This window comes from Bos javanicus, chromosome 11 (genome assembly GCF_032452875.1).
Source record: "Bos javanicus breed banteng chromosome 11, ARS-OSU_banteng_1.0, whole genome shotgun sequence".
Classification (NCBI taxonomy): domain Eukaryota; kingdom Metazoa; phylum Chordata; class Mammalia; order Artiodactyla; family Bovidae; genus Bos; species Bos javanicus.
In genome coordinates this window covers 74,814,549-74,831,877 of record NC_083878.1, presented here as the reverse complement: position 1 = coordinate 74,831,877, position 17,329 = coordinate 74,814,549, and the positions used below count along the sequence as shown (strand labels likewise).

The 17,329-nt window shown below is 41.9% G+C and overlaps 2 protein-coding genes across 10 annotated transcripts in view; both read left to right on the top strand.

The window, feature by feature from the left end:
• Window positions 1–7,530, top strand: part of LOC133257360 (protein FAM228B) — a 42,427-nt gene extending 34,897 nt beyond the window's left edge. For 5 of the 9 annotated variants that reach the window (XM_061433167.1, XM_061433161.1, XM_061433160.1 and 2 more), the window contains 2 exons: window positions 2,523–2,627; window positions 4,630–5,654. In XM_061433167.1, coding sequence (XP_061289151.1) covers window positions 2,523–2,627; window positions 4,630–4,918 — 394 coding nt within the window. In that variant the 3' untranslated portion in view covers window positions 4,919–5,654. The other 4 variants (XM_061433164.1, XM_061433170.1, XM_061433169.1 and 1 more) reach the window with 2 other exon arrangements.
• Window positions 7,531–7,980: 450 nt separating this feature from the next.
• On the top strand, window positions 7,981–16,362 carry LOC133256603 (protein FAM228A-like). Its single transcript, XM_061431385.1, has 5 exons — window positions 7,981–9,027; window positions 10,953–11,021; window positions 11,950–12,141; window positions 14,644–14,724; window positions 16,264–16,362. The coding sequence occupies exons 1-5, from the start codon at window positions 8,899–8,901 to the stop codon at window positions 16,360–16,362; spliced, it is 570 nt and encodes a 189-aa protein (XP_061287369.1). The 5' UTR covers window positions 7,981–8,898.
• The last annotated feature ends 967 nt before the right edge of the window (window positions 16,363–17,329 follow it).

Below are 17,329 nucleotides of genomic sequence, written 5' to 3'. Positions count from 1 at the left end.
GAAAACTTAACCCACAGGCCTTTCATATATATTTTATTTTACTTTAACTAATTCATTGATTTAAAGGCATGCTATAGAACTGGGGTACTTGTCTGTGTTGGGTTGCTTTGAATTTGGATGGTTGAAGCTATATAATTTAGTGATGCTTCTTTTAAAGTATAACTGAAATGTTTTTTGGTACAGCCAGAATTTCAAAATATATTAGCTATAATTCTCTTATAACAGCTTTATGTGATTGCTTTAGATTTGGTGTGCCTTATTCAATATGGTGGTTAAAATCTATCTTATCAAACAATATCTTAAAATTTTCATTGCTAGTAAGGCCCACACTCATTTTATCCTAATGAATATTTGACTTTTAAGGGACAGTTGATATTTTTAAAATCTGTTAACAAGAAACAAACTTATTTAAACTTACAATGAAAAATTGTAGGTGTCAGCTTTAAAATATCCGAGGGGTTATGTGGTTTTTCAAAACTCTTTTAGGAGTGTATAAACAAAACTGCTTAAAGATCACTGCTTTAGAGCAAGCTTCTAGTCAGCCATTATTATATATATTTTTGTTCATATATATATATGTGTGTCTATTACACATACATGGTGGCTCAGAGGGTAAAGCGTCTGCCTGCAACGCAGGAGACCTGGGTTCGATCCCTGGGTCAGGAAGATCCCCTGGAGAAGGAAATGGCAACCTACTCCAGTACTCTTGCCTGGAAAAATCCCATAGACAGAGAAGCCTGGAAGATTACAGTCCGTGGGATCGCAAAGAATCAGACATGACTGAGTGACTTCACTTCACTTCACTTCACACATACATGTACTGTAAATTCCTTGAGGATAGTAATTGAGCGAGCCAAAATCAGTGTTTGTTTCATAGACTGATGAAGTAATGTTTGGATATGGTGAACAGGGAGGAGGGGAGCTCAAGGAAGACTCTGATGTATAAAATAGGCCACTGGGAGGATGGAGGTGCTATCAGCATAAGATGGAATATAGGAGGAGCAGATTCAGAAGTGCAGTTGATGAATTTAGTTTTGTTTATTCTGAGTTTTATACCCTTGTGGTCCTTTCAGATAAAGATGTATTACAGGTTGTTGGAAAAGTGAGACTACAGCTCAAGAGAGAAGGGGATTTGAGGCTGGATTATTAAAAGAGTTATTCACTTTGGAATGAGAAAGGATAAGAATGGATTAGATAGGCTGAGGAGAGAATACTGGGAAAAAGAAAAATACTGAGATGAAAGGCTGTGCAATAAAATTTGGGAGATGGGAAGAAGAAAAGGAGACAGAAGCAGCAGTCTGTGGTTTGCCACAGATGTCAGGAGAGGAAAAAGTGACAAGAAGGATCACTCTATGCCAGATACTCTGGAGTGTAGCGAACTGAGAGGAAGCCATGGGATTTGCTGACTAAGGACATTCCTGCCCATACTTAGTTTGCTCTGAGCAAAAGGAGAGGTAGTTGAGAAGGTCTTATCCGATAATACCCTTCTCATCCAGCCTTTTCATTATCGTTTGGTTCCCTTAGTATTTACTCTTATCTCAAGTTCTTCTCAAGGATAGCCTTGCCTAAGAAAGTTCCTGGGGACAAATGAGCCACTGCATTAGCCCTTCTCAGACATATTAACACAGGAAACCCTTTTGTCCTCTTGTGAGTAATGCTTTATGCTTGCAATTTCTTTTACTCAAAACATATTTCAAAGTCCACACTCTCTAGGAAGGTTCATTCTGACGAAGTCAGCATCAGACTGATCCTTTCCATTAATTCTTTGTGTGGCTATTTGCAAGCTGGGGGTACTGGGTATGTTAGTTGGGATAATGGCTCTTGATTTTAGACAACTGAATCTCCCCCTCCCCCAGAAAAGGATTGATTCATTGGGGACTTATGCCACTCACGAAATCACTGGGAAGTTGTAAGAAACAGGGCTCAAATTTCAGAAACAACTCCCCAAATCACAGTGTAGAACTGACTGACCAAGGGGTATGTTGTTTCTGCTGTGTCAGAGAATGGCAGAACCAGGAAGCTGCTGCTCCAGTTGTTGGCCTAGAACCCCACCAGCTCTGCTGTAATCTGTGCCAGAAGTGGATGCTCCTCACAGGGCTGGTATCATCCTTCCAATCAGTCTTGAGCTGAGGCAAGATGGGAGGGCTCTAAGTCACCTGCCTGCCACCTTATGGCAAAGAAACTGAGAAATGGGGTGTTTGAGTTCTTTCTTAGGAAAAGCATTTTACATTTATGCTTGTAAATGACACAATCTCTGTAACTTCTTTTTAAACTCAGAGTATAAGCTCCAGGATATAAGGAGTACTTTAAACTTGCCTACCTGATTCTAGGTCCTCAGTAAATAGTAAACCAATCTCTATCATAGTTTCAGCAACTCTTAAATACCCAAGAATGCACACCAGTTTGAAATAATGGTATTTTGGACAGTATACATAGTGGTCAATATATAACAATAATTTCTCTATAAATGCAAGCTAGTATTGTTTTCTGAATATCCTCTCACACATGTTATCTTGTTAAAGGTTAAAAATAAAAGTGAATTTTAATGAAAGCAGTTTTGACTTGAAACCCTCTGCAAGAACTCCTCATCCGGAATTCCAAAAAGAAGATAAAGCAGTTCATTATAAGTAAGTCTGCTCTTTCATGGCTTTGTTCTTCTTTCATTTGACATGCTTGACTGCCACCACCTGCCATCATTTTAAGTTACTGGAGTCAGTCCTGAGGAATATAGCAGACTCTTGTAGCCAGACATCAGACATTTACCACCACTGTGTCTGGGTGAGATGGCAACTTTGCTCAGCTTTTTCTGGTTTTAAAGAACAAACAGCTGACATGTTCAGAACTAACAAGCACAGATACAGAAAAAACTTGTTAACAACTCATATTAAAGTTAAAATTAGGAGATTTTTAATTGAATTGGAATGGTAAAAATGAAATTTTGGACTAGTTCTGGTAGGTAGTAACTGTTACAATATTGTACCCAGCTGTTAGTCCATGGGGTCGCTAAGAGTCGGACACAACTGAGCAACTTCACTTTCACTTTCCACTTTCATGCATTGGAGAAGGAAATGGCAACCCACTCCAGTGTTCCTGCCTGGAGAATCCCATGGACGGAGAAGCCTGGTAGGCTGCAGTCCATGGGGCTGCACAGAGTCGGACACGACTGAAGCGACTAAGCAGCAGTGTTAGAGTTGGGAATGGAAAGTGACTGTAAGTGAGGGTGAGGTTTTGGACTGACAAAAATGTTCTAAAATTAGACTGTGGTGGTGGTTACACATCTCTGTAAATATAGGAAAATCATTTATCTGAACACATAAAATGGATGAATTTTATGGTGCTAAATTATATCTCAGTAAAACTGTTGACAATAATAAAAAAAGAACCTAGCAAGGCAGAAGGGAGCTTAGGAGGTTGGCTTATAATTCTCTGTTACTAAAAAGCCACAAAGTAAGCTGTAGTGGGTTTCCCTTTTCTTGTTCTGAATAAACTCAGGATTTTTTTTAACAAATATAATGTGGCAGAAGCCAGAGGCTTTTAGAAATGCTTGATTCTGGCATGTCCAGCAGAGAGAACAACTAATTGCCTCATGAGGGTCTTTTTAGTAGATTTAAAGTAGAAACAGATGACTGTTAGAGATGGTGCTGACCATTGTGGACTTCTCAGTGTCCTTGAGGTACATTTAACACTTTGCTGCTCTTCTGCATGGGAACTGAAATTGAGGGATAATAGGAAATATTGAAACTAAGCCCTATTCACTTGGCAGCTGAAGTCCTTAAAAGATGGACTGATTCAGCATCACCCTTGTATATTAGGCTCTGAAAGAGTAAGTTCCTCTACAATCTGTAACTGCCATGATCGCATACACACTTGTTTGAGTCAGGTTTTAGAATAGTAAACATTTTAGTCCTAGTTTTTGTATATTGTATAAAAGGTTTTGTCCTTAAATATCTTTTATAGCAGAGTATGACTCAGATATGAAGGAAAATATTGCATCATTGGAATGTGTAGGGGTGTAAACTAGAGGCTTAAACTCATGAGATCTCCCTGAATAAGAAGGAAGATTACACTGTATTTTATTCCATGAATTAGAGAATCATCCCAAGTGTGCCTTCCCTGGTAGCTCAGTTGGTAAAGAATCCACCTGCAATGCAGGAGACCAAGGTTCTATCCCTGGGTAGGGAAGATCCCCTGGAGAAGGAAATGACAATCCACTCTATTATTCTTGCTTGGAAAATCCCATGGTCAGAGGAGCCTGGCAGGCTACAGTCCATGGGGTTGCAAGAGTCAGACACGACTTAGCGACTAAACCACCACCATCACCCAATTACAGCATCGAGGTAGAAAAGGCATATTTGTCTTTGACAGAGTTAGACCTTCCCAGGGAAGGCACAGTGTATACGTCTGTAAGGGGGTGGGGGTCATTTATGCCAAAGGACCCTCCCTCAGCTGTTGGATTAAGCAGTAATGAGATTTTGGATGAAAATGTTAGTAGAGCAAGGTAATGCTGTTTATTTTTCATAAAAATGTATAAATTCATATAGAACTCATCAACCCCAAATTTAAATAAGATATTAAATGCTATAGTTGATAGAATTCTTTCCTTTCTGGTTCCTTTCTCCACAAACACAGGGTCATCCTTTCTATGTTATCAGGAGGGAAGAATCCAAGTTCCAAAGAAGCCAACTCTAAAGAGCACCTTTCTTCCTTGAACTTCCTTGAGCTAGGAGGTAGACGGGGATTGGGACCAGGATGCAGCGAGAGCTGGGGTAGTCCCATTTTGCAATACACACAGCAGCAACTGCTGATACCAAAATCTGAGCAGTTGGGAACAACTCTGTATGGCAGGCTTCCCAAAGACAGGAGGCAGTGGGCCATCCTCCCTACCCTCCCCCACTGCCAAGAAAGGGTGAGGGAGTGAGTAGAAGAAACTGAGGCAGGTTTTCCTGATTCAGGGGTATGGAGAGTGAGACTCTATGTACTGCCTAATGGAGTGTCCTCTGGAGGGCAGACTGTATATTTCCCTAGCTCCCTCTCCTGAGTTTTTGCTCTTCCTCTACTCCTCCACCATCTCAATCATCTCTCTGCTATTTATCAGATACCACACTCAAGCCATGTCTCAAATTTTGTTCCTCTTAATTTAGCCAAGAAAGGCAAAATTTTTCAAAAGGACCATATACTAAAAGTAGTAAGGTTTGAAAAGTAAAAGTCCCCAAATGTAAAATGTATGGAAATATAGATGTTCACCTCTCGTCTAAGGTGACTATGGTTAGAATTGGTGCCGTTTGACTCTTGTAGCCTGGCCTACTGCTTCTAGGCCTAGGTGCTACTGCCCTTCAGTTTTCTTCTCTACACCTTGTGTCCCGAGTCTCTGGAGCGTAGCTTCTTTTAGGAGTGGATTGGAGAAGTCGCAGCCCATTTCCTCATCTCCCAGTTAGAAATCAACATGGAAATGGTTTGCTAGTCTGAGTCTCCAGTCAATCTTTCTATCATTCTTCTTTTCTGTTTCCTCACTCCTACTCCTAAAGGATAAGGGAGCTCCTTTTTTTTCTTTTTTAACTCACTCATGATAAATGTATAAAAACTTAAATTTGTGGTTTCATTCCTTTTATTTGTCATGTTTTAATACCCTCTCATGTGTTTGCTTGCTTCCTCAAATTTTAACAAGCACCTATTCTGAACCATGCGGTATTTGACAGGCTGAAGACTAGAGGTAAAAAACAGATAAATCTCTGATCTCAAGGAGCTTACATTTTGATGAAAGATGGACAATAAATAAGCAAATATATGATATCACTGAGCTAGTAATAAGTGCAGTGAGGAAAATAAAACAGGAAGTTGCTGGAGAACTACCTAACACAACAGGTTTTAATGGACAGTGAGGAAAAATACAAGTTACTTTGTAATCATACCTTACACACCCTCCTTATGTATTGTAATAGTTTTGGGTATCTCGATACAATCAGCTCCAAACAAGATTATTCTTTACTTTTGCACTTCTGCCCCTCTTCCTGTCAGGTTTCTCTTAGTTCAGTGAATAGGGCCATAATCCAAGAAGGAGCCCCAGGATAAAAGTCTAGGAGTCATTTTTTATTTCTCGCTTTCCCTCAGTTCCCATGTCTTCTAGCTTATGTCTGTTAGTGTGTTCAGTTCTCAGTTCCTCAGTCCTGCCGCTGGTTCAAGCCACTGTGGTCTTACCTGGCCTCTTGCACTAGCCTCCTGACTGGTCTTCCTTCTTCTGCTCTTGCCTCTGTATAATGAGTTCTCATGCAGCACCATAGTCTTTTAGAAATGTTTATTATACCAAAATTCTCCCCTACCCCAAACCAGGAATCCTAATGGCTTGCCTCACACTTTGGATTTTATCCTAACTCCTTAATGGGTCCTCTAACCCCTGTACAGCTGGGCACCTGCCTCCTCTCCACCCTTATCACCTGCCTTTTTTCCCACACTCACTGTGTTCCTTTTCTTGTTTTGTGGCACACCTTATCAGGCTTTTGCTTCTGCCATTCTATCTGCCTGGAACACTCCTTCCCTGGATCTCTCCATGCCTCACTCACTCAGATCCCTGCACCAATATCATCTCTCTCAAGAACTCTACTTAAAATTCCTCCCTCATCCATTTCTCTACCCTCCCTATCCCCTTTACCTGTGGAGAGGTAGAATCCAGGACTCAACTGGAGGTCAGGACAATCTGTCATTGTAAGAGGAAGGAAGGACACAGAATGCATGGATATAGATGAAGACACCTTGGTGAATTTTGTGAATGAAGACTGTTTACTTCTGTTTACTTCATTTTCTCAATGAAATCGGAAGGTCATTCATGAACTGACAGTGAAGATGGAGGACAAAGATTTAGAGGTTTGAAAGGAGAAGGGACGAAAGGAACCTAGTATTTTATAAATCACAATAATCCTAGTGTAAATGAGCACTCCAGACATACTGACATCCGAAAGCAGGACCCTCAGATCATATCCCACATCAGTAAACTATCACACCTATAATAGGGTTGGCTCTGTACTGGAATCTCTGTATGTTTTTGAATCCAGATGGAGTGAGGAGAGGCTGAGTCAGGAGGCTTAGAGAGGACCCTGCCTCCAGGCCACTTAGCTCCAACAGGAGGACTAGGCTTCAGGGAGATCAGCGCAGCTAAGCAGAGGAATTCTTTCTGCTCTGGGAAGCCCCTCATCCCTATATCAGTCACACTTACCTCTTCTCTTCTGTCACTTTCAAAAGGTTTTAGCAACCAAGGAGTACACACCCTGGTCCTTGACTGGTCATAGAGGACACAAAAGAAGGCTGCTTCAAAGGAAGCCATCTGTTGCAGGAAGCGCTCAGATTGAGGACCAAGGAAAGCACTCAAGAAATGTTCTCTAAGAAAAGCATCTGCAGTGAACTTTGTCTTTGAGTCCAATTGTCTGTATGATAATTAAGAAATGACCGTACTATATATTGACAGTTATTGCAAATGTATTTCCCACAGGAGTTAAATGTTGCCTCAGAGATACAATAAAAATACTAACTGTTGCCTTACTTAGCACCCACCTCAATTCACTTGCTCTTTCCTTAAATTGTCAGGCACCCTGAAAATCCATACCCACATAGTCTCCCTATGTTTTCCCAACAGTCTTTAGAAAATTAAAAAACTCCTTTTGATTACCCACTAGCTGATTCTGGGTCTGCATGTCTGCCTCTGGCTCATGTTGAGTGAGACTCCTGCTCCCAGGAGCTCTGGAGAAGGAAATGGCGACCCACTCCAGTATTCTTGCCTGGAGAATCCCATGGACGGAGGAGCCTGGGGGGCTACAATCCAAGGGGTGGCAAAGAGTCGGACACGACTGAGCGACTTCACTCACTCACCCAGGAGCTCAGTAGGTGGGATCTGGAGCGCAGGAGAAGACAATTAGGTTTTCCTTGGGCAAAAGGGGCGCTGAAAATCTATCCTCACGCTTCTACTTGTAGCCCTAGATCATACAGGTAAATGGTACATTCTCTTTAGTAAACTTTACATGACCTACATTTTTTTATTTAAAAAAAAAAGAAAGAAAACCTAGGGTGGACGGTTGAAAGGATTGGACGGTTGAAGGCCGGCTGGAGCGGAGGGGCTGGGGCGGCACGAGACTGAGGATGTGGGGGGCCCGAGCTCCCCTCTTTGCTGACTTCCGGGTGGATAAGAGGCGTAGGCGGATTGAAGGAAGAGGGGTTGGGGTCTAAACAGGGGGCTTTAGCTTGTTTTTAGAGGCGCTCCCTTTCCCCCTCCCAGAACGGTCAGTCCCCTGTGCCATTTCCGGATGGCCCTACGCTCGAGGTGGGGGGCAGGGAGCGGCCAGGCCCGCGACCACTCCAGCAGCCCCTCCGCGGTGTGGCCCAGGCGGACCCTGAGGCGTTGCCTGGCTGGGTCCGCAAGGCCGCAGGTCAGGGAGCCTAACTAGTCACCCACTTTGTGAAACAGGTTTAGGGGCGCTGGAGGATTTTTTTGTTTTACTTAACCGAGACTATGAAGTGTTTAACCGCTCTCTGAGCTCAAAGACCTACACTTTTTCAACTGGACTCGCCTATCTCCTCAATTTACTCTTTCTCCCCTCAGGGATTGTATTATATATATGGCTGCCACAAAAATGTCCAACTGTGGTAAACATTTTGGGCCTGAACAATTAGAAAAGTGGCCAGAACTCGAGTCAGTCACGTTGATGGAGGTAAAATTATATGGTATTTAGGGGCCCGTCTTTTGGTGATGGGGCATAAATCCCTTGAAATTAAGATCTATTGTGTCTTAATCACAGTTGTTTTCCCCAGAACTAGAACAGCGCCTGGCACAGACTTGGTGCTTAAGAAATTCATCCAGTGGGAAAGGCAGGGGGCGGGGGTCACATTTGGCCCAGGGTGGTCGTCCTGTTTCCCATGGTCAGGAAGGGTGAGGACGGCCACAGGGCAGCAGTGGGTAATCACAGGGGTCCTGGAGCTGCCCTGCAGGAGAGCAGGGGAGGCCCGGCCTGCGCTTGCAGTTACTTCATGATACTTCAGGATCTGGTAAAGCAATGATTTTCTCATAAAGTTTCATTATCTTATAGAGAAGTTCTTGGATATTTCCCCTGTTTTTCCCCTTTTACTGTGGTGGCAGTAAGAGTGGTGAGATTGTGTGCGTGCGTGCATGCATGCGTGTACATGCACAGAAAAATACAGATTTCAAAAGTGCTGCTAGAAATCATTAACATCCTCCTTATATTTTCTTACAAAATCACCAAGAGGGAGCTGTTAAAACAAAAACAATTTCCTTTAAAAAAAAAGTTGGTTTGAAAATCTGCATATAACCAATAGTATGTATAACATTTGCTAATAGTGTTAATAGGATGGCTAAAAAATTGATTTCCCAAGATGATTGTTAGTGTATGTTTCTACTTCAGATAAATAGATTGATTATTCTAAATTTGTATTGTTGTATTAGGGGAAAACATTTAATTGTTTTACATGATTTTTCAATTATCATGTTAAAATAAGTTTAAGAAGGGTTTATTTTAAAGCAAGAGTCTGTTCATATTATCAGGAGAGTTTTATTTTGGAGAGGACCCTAGTAGCTATCTGAATATCATTTTAGATTTCATGCAAAGCTGTTATATCTACAAGTAAAAATACAACTGTCCCTTTCAAGATTTCTGTTATTCACAGAGTTAGTATTTGAGTGTGGGATTTAGTTCATTCTGATGCACTCACTGTGACAGAACTGAAAGAAAAGCCAGAGATTGAATAACATAGTTTTAAGAATCTATCACTTTTCAGTAGATAATTCTTTTAGGTAACAGCACTTCTCTTGCAGATACTTAATTTTTATTGCTTTTCCATTTGTTCCTACTTACTTCTGTAAGAGTAAAGACTGGAAGATCAGTTCATAGTGATCCAAATGAAAAGCCCTAGAGTAAGGATTTAAGTGCATCAGCTTTACCCAAACTCATAATGGAAACAGCTAGTCCCTAAATGTAAAACCATCTTGGTTCTTAGCCAGGAGTTCCCAACTAACTGGCTCTGGTCCAGTCAAACTAAGTCAAACTTCTGCAGTTTTGACTTATAAGGAGGTTTTAACTTATAAAGAGACCTAGCAGAAGTCAGGGAACTTCAAGGGCTTTTAAAACATACCCACAGACTGCCTGTAAAGAGGCTTCATTTTATTGTTGTTCAGTCACTAAGTTGTGTCTTACTCTTTGTGACCCCTTGGACTGCAGCACACCAGGCTTCCCTGTCCTTCACTGTCTCCTGGAGTTTGCCCAAACTCATGTCCTTTGAGTTGGTGATGCCATCCAACTATCTCAACTTATGTCGCCCTCTTCTCCTGCTCTCAGTTTTTCCCAGCATCAAGGTCTTTCCCAGTGAGTTGGCTCTTCGCATCAGGTGGCCACAGTATTGGAGCTTCAGCTTCAGCATCAATCCTTCCAGTGAATATTCTGGGTTGATTTCCTTTAGGATTCACTGGTTTGATCTCCTTGCAGTCCAAGGGAATCTCAAGAGTCTTCTCCAGCACCACAATTCAAAAGCATCAATTCTTTGGCACTCAGCCTTCTGTATGGTCCAACTCTCAAATCCATACATGACTACTGGAAAAACCATAGCTTTGACTATACAGACCTTTGTCAGCAAAGTGGTATCTCTGCTTTTTAATACACTTTCTTGGTACTTTAAAAATCATGGTGTGATGTAAGAGATTTGTTTCAAAATAATCTAGTAGCAGGCAAGGGAGTGAGTAGGGATTTAGATGAAATAAGATTGACTGAATTGATCATTCTTGGACCTGGGTGATGGGTTCATGGAGAATTGTGTTTGAACATTTCCATAATAAGTTACAAAATATGTTTTGAGGTACAGATGTTAGATTCACACTTAAATTATTGGTAAAATACATTGAGTTTTGTCACAGGCTTGTTTATTCAGGATCTACATCTTAATATTTAATTCTATAATTTTAGGCATTAGCCAGAGAAGACATTGATGAAGCTGTATATGCAATATTATTTAGAGAAAATTGTATTGCAAAGGTAAGAGTTGGCTACAGAGTGGATTCTAAGTGTGTTCTAGATAAGCAAGAGTGATATAGAGCAGTGTGGCCAAAAGGATGTTACCATGTCAGAGAGAGTCATTTTTTCTGGGAGAATGAGCCTCCCTTGAATCACCCATTGATACTACATAGATCTGAGCTGGTGCTTTCTCCTTGCAGGATCACTAAGAGGTCAGGTTTCCCAGATTTATCCTTAAGGGATCTGAGAGATTATTCTAACTACTCCCCTGGTACTGAATAGAAATTTTTTCCTAGAACTTACCTCACTCTCTTATGTTCCCACATCACAGTGGGGAGCTATAAAGCCATGAGAAATGAATTAGTATTTAAGGGTAATGACCAATCCGTACTGATCATCACTATGGAATTAACAAATTTAAGGAGGTTTTCATCTCAGTGAGAGGTATACAATACCTGAACGTTTGTACTGTGACATAGTGTATAAAGGAGGTTCACATATATATTCTCATATGAGCCTCAAAAGACGAAGGTGGGTTTACCCTCAGAGAGAAAGAGAGGTGTTGAGTCAAGTCTGGTGCTCTTATTCCTCTACCACTTTTATCACAGACTTTACTGATGATAAAGGCTGGAGATGAGGAGTGGTGACCAGGGAATGCTTTGAATCCTGAAAAGCACAGTTTCCTGAGTTAGGAAGGGTTTGGATGTGGTTTGGTCTGGAGGCACTGTTGTGGTGTAAACTGTCCATGGGTTCTGCATGCTCTATGCTCTCAGGTTCTCTTTCTGAACTTTAGTCTGTTCTTTGATTATCTTATTCTGTGACTTTGCAGCCTGAATGTGCTGAGAGTTTAGGAGTGAGAACAAGTGTCCCCCCCAACTTATTCAGATTAAAATAAATGTAAAACCTCTTAGTAACTTGTTTTTGTTCCTTGTTTGTATCACTTCATTAGAGACTGGATACGTATTTTCAGCATCTGGATGCCTTTAAGGAAAGAAAAAAAGAGCTGTTGCATAAAAAATGGACTGAAAATGTCGCAAAGCCTCTTCAGCAAAGAATTATGGAAAAAGTAATTTCATATAAAGCGTTGGAGAAAACAAAACAAGAGAATTTTGAATATTTTTTAAAGCACACAAATAAAACGGTACTGAGAGATTTTTTTAGTGAAATATTATTTGAAAATTTGGGCTGATATTTTCATTGATTATGCAGATTCTCAAATTTGTTTTTGTATCTAAGATGAATTCATGGAACTGTAAAACAGCCTACTGCATTTTTAAATCCAAAGTTTAAGGTAGAGGGAACAGAAGTGTTTATTTGGAACTAGATTTATCAGGCATGCTTTTTGGTGATTGTTAATAATGTAATGGGCTTAAACCGTAAGAACATTTATTGGTTACTCAATAAGAAACAGAGGGGTTTGTGGTCTCATGGTGCGTTCTGGAAGTCTAAGAATGTCATTAATAACCCAGTTTTGTTTTGTTTTTTTCCTGTTCTGATATCCTGAGTATTTTCAGTCTATGCCCATCATCCTCACATTTGTAAGCACATTTGGTTTCTTATAGCTCTGGGTATTAGGCAGGAAGAAAGGGTGAGAAATGATGTCTGAGGGCCCATTTCTTACATCTCATCCTTTGATCAGGAAGCAAAAAGTCTTCAGAAGCTCCTAGCAGATTTCCCCTTAGGGGTCATTGTCCATAAACCAGGTCACATCAGAAGTCCTAGTTAAAAGCAGAGCTGGGCAGGTGTGTGTGGCTTTCCAGTCTCTTCAGTACGTTGTGGGTGAAGGAGAGGGGACTTCTCCACAGCTATTGAGTTAGCAACCATTAGGTGAAGGGACCTCCAGTTTCTATCCTCTGTTTCTCAGTTTTATTAAATGAGAACAAATTTTGGCTTCTTCTATGGAAGATTTTTCTCTCTTTAACTTTGAAATCAGGACTCTCTTTTGAAATTGAGGCCCACCTAAATTTCCACATATTCAGCAGAGATCTAGAGTAATGTGACTGGAATACTAGAGATGTAAGTATATTTAATGAGCAAAATTTCTGGATGTGTACACTAAATACATCTTCCTAAGCACCCTAATGGAGAAGGCAATGGCACCCCACTCCAGTACTCTTGCCTGGAAAATCTCATGGACGGAGGAGCCTGGTAGGCTACAGTCCATGGGGTCACTAAGAGTCGGACACAACTAAGCGACTTCACTTTCACTTTTCACTTTCATGCATTGGAGAAGGAAATGGCAACCCACTCCAGTGTTATTGCCTGGAGAATCCCAGGGACAGGGGAGCCTGGTGGGCTGCCGTCTATGGGGTCGCGCAGAGTCGGACACAACTAAGCGACTTCACTTTCACTTTTCACTTTCATGCATTGGAGAAGGAAATGGCAACCCACTCCAGTGTTATTGCCTGGAGAATCCCAGGGACAGGGGAGCCTGGTGGGCTGCCGTCTATGGGGTCGCGCAGAGTCGGACAAGACTGAAGCAACTTAGCAGCAGCAGCAGCAAGCACCCTAAGAGGCAGAGCTCAAGGGTAAATCCAGGTCACTTTGAAACAAAGTGCAAAGTCTTACAAGTATGTGCAAAAATGTGATTGCACAAGCATACAATGAGAAAGCCATGCCTTAGAAAAACCATGTGTTGAAGTCAAGTGATTTAAAATGACAGTAAATTCAATGTGAGTCAGCCATGTGAGCTGGCTTCCAAGAAATCATCCAAGCTTTTAGGCAGTATTGAGAGGCAGTGCTCTGAGTGGGAAATGTTGGGTCCAGCCTGTCCACCCACGGACAGTCACCAGTTACAGAACCCTTAGAAAAGGGTACAGGCTTGACAACACTTCACAGGAGGAAAAGTGGAAAAAAATATATAGCGAGTTTAGCCTAGGGAAGAGATGACATGAAGGGAAATGAAATCTTTTAAGTATGTATTGTAAAAGGCTGACGCGGATGAAGACTAGATGTATTTTGTGTTGCTTCATGGGGAGAACTGGCAGTGACAAGGCAGACTTCAGCTCTGTTCTAAGGACAAGCTTCCTAGTGGTTAGAATGACCAAGAGAGTATCTGCCTAATGGAGCAGAGCTGTGCTGTGCTTAGTTGCTCAGTTGTGTCTGACTCTTTGCGACCCTGTGGACTGTAGCCCACCAGGCCCTTCTGTCCATGGGGATTCTCCAGGCATGAATACTGGAGTGGGTTGCCATGCCCTCTCCAAGGGATCTTTCCAACCCAGAGATCAAACCCAGGGTCTCCTGCATTGCAGGCGGATTCTTGACCATCTAAACCACCAGGGAAGCCCAAGAGTACTGGAGTGGGTAGTCTGTTCCTTCTCCAGGGGATCTTCCTGTAATCGAACCAGGATCTCCTGCATTGTAGGTGGATTCTTTACCAGCTGAGCTACCAGGGAAGCCCTCATGAAGCAGAGAAGTTCCTCAAATAAGGCTAGTGAGTGACTTGAGACTAAAGCTGGATGATTACTTCTTCCAGAAGGTAGTGGACTCTCAGTGCAGTCCAGATTACTTCTAAGGTTTCTCTGAACCCTTTGAATCTATGATTTTATATAAAAAATGGAATAAAGTATTTGGCTTTTTTGAATCTTGCAAAAACACACTTGTTTGTAGTGCTTTGCTCTTAAGTGTACTTTTTTGTTTAAAGGAAATTATATTTGGAGACTTTTATGATCCTGAAGTATACAATCCTTTTTATATGACAAAAAAGGACCCAAATTATGGAAAGGTAAGTACATTACCTATTATTATCTATTTATTCTTAGAAGCTCTGGGGTTGGGGAAAACCTGGTTGTTTTAGAAGTCTTATAGTTATTCTGCATTCACTTAAAACAAAATCCACAAAAGCATTTCCCCTGAGTTTTAGATTAAGAACCCAAAGTAATTTTGATCACTTGGGAATGAACATTGTGGAAAAGGCACATATGTGTGTGTGATAATTCATTTGTTCATTCAGTCCTCTATCCACTCACATTCAGCAACTGGAAGCTCAGGAGGTCGGGGAAGGTAAGTGGACAGTGAATGTGACAGGAGTGTCACAGAACCAGCGCAGGGAGAGCTCCTTCATGGAAGAGGTGGATGGAGGGACGCAGGAAAGGCTGTCCAGGAGCCAGTAGTTGAGCTTGTAATGCATCTTCACCTTTTACACTGACAGTATAGGTATTACCATTTTGAGATGTAGGTTTCACATGTTTTACTCTTGCATAGCAGAAGTGGCCACCTGATCTCTGAAGAGGAAAGTGGTTTATTTTTTCTTCTCCCCGAAAACTAAGGCTGGTCATGGTTGTGAAGATAGGAAGGTCTTTTTGGCTCTGGGGGACTCACTGAGTATTCTGTTGGGGAGTCACTATGCTGTTTCCTCATTCAGTGGCTGTTGTCCTTGCAAATAGCATTGGGTCAAGATCAAGTGTGTGGGGAAGTAAAAAGGGGGAATAGTTCTTCTGTCTAAAGCTTATACTCAGGATGCGGAGGGAGGGAGAAAACCACCTTCCTCCACGGCCTCTGTAGCTGGCCCTGGACCTCAGCATGTACTGTTCTCCTGCCCTGAGGTTCTCACAGGCCCTTAGAGACCAGTGGTCAGCCCTCAAGGAGTGCCCTGCCTCCCAAGCTGGCTTAGAGCTCTGCCTTGTGCTCCCAGGGCTTCCTTGGTGATTCAGATGGTAAAGCGTCTGCCTGCAATGTGGGAGACCTGGGTTCAATCCCTGGGTTGGGAAGATACCCTGGAGAAGGAAATGGCAACCCACTCCTGTACTCTTGCCTGGAAAATCCCATGGACGGAAGAGCCTCATAGGCTATAGTCCATGGGGTCACAAAGAGTCGGACATGACTGAGTGACTTCACTTTCTTTCTTTCTTTCTTTTTGTGCTCCTAAAGCAGCTGAGCTGATGCCTCTCACGACGAGGTAGTTGTCATCCTTGACTTGTCTGTTCTAGACTGAGAGATTCCTGAATACAGGACCCCGCTGGGAGGCAGCCACCCCTGCAGTTGCATCAGCAGATACTTGTTGACTGATGCATTGATACTGTAGAACTCTTAACGGGAGTATGCGTCTTCTCTTTGGGTGGCCCTTGCTCCATTCAGCCACTTAAGGCTCAGTGAAATATTCTTGGGTGAGGCGGGTGGCATTTATGCTTCCCTTGCTCTGTATGACATTACTCCTGGGTCCTAGTTCTCAGCTGCTTTAGCGTATAGTAAGGCCACACTCGAATGCTTCAGACAGATTTAAAACAAATTGTACTTGGGTCCTCAGAGAGTCATTTTCTTGCAGGTTGCGGTCCCACCATTCTGTGATCCTCTGTTTAGAAGACAGCAAGAGAGAGATGAAGAGCAGAGAGCTGTTTTTCAGTACACGACAGGTACTTTGTGATCACGGGGCTTCACCTTTAGAGACTTCAGTTCTCTAGTGATCTCCTACCCCAAGGGTGACTGGAGCTGACCTTAAAGGTGTTGATTTAGATTTTTATCTTCCTGTAGGAAAACTATGTACCTTAAAAGAATTTAAAGAGCTAGAGAAGGCCAGGCAGTATGCCAGACTGCCCCAGTTCACGTTCAGTCTCCACAGCATGGTTTCAAAGGACAGGCCCAAAGCCTCTGCGAGGCCTGTGGGAAGCAAAACACACAGCAGATGCAGGTAAAGGTCTTTTTGCTGTGGCCGGAGTTTGGCCTGGTTATGTTATACAGCTGGAGTCACACAGCATGTAGCCTTTTCAAGACTTTACTTTCATTTTTGAAGGCTGTTCTCACAGGATTAAGAATGTTAGGTTGGCAGATATTTTCTTTCAACATATATCCCTGTCTTTTGCTCTTAAAATTGCCCATCCTGCTGTTGTTCTTCTGGAGACAGTTATCTTTTTATCTGGATGCTTTTAACATTTTCTTGTTGTCTTTGATTTTCAGTAGTTTTCTATGATGTCCCTAGGTGTGGATTTTTTTTTTTTTTTGAATCTAATTGGCATTTATGGGTCTTTTTGTATCTGTAAAGTGATGTCTTCAGTCAGTTCAGGGAGGTTTTCATTCATTTTCTCTTTGTTACCTCTGCCATATACTGTTTTCTTTCTGAATTCCAGTTAACCGTATTTTAGATTTTCTCACTGTAACTTCCCTCTTACCCTTTCTTGTGTCATTTCCAAGTTGCTCCAAATTTAATTCTAGGTATTTTTACTCTTTATCTCTTCGGATGTATCTAACCATCTGTTGTTAAATCCATCCACTGAGTTTTTATTTTCAATTGTTTTATTTTTATAGTTCAAGCATCTTACTTTGTTCCTTTTCAGAGAAGTTGTGAGGAAGGCTGTGGAGATCCTCAGGGCCTGGAGGATCTCCGCCCCTGATGG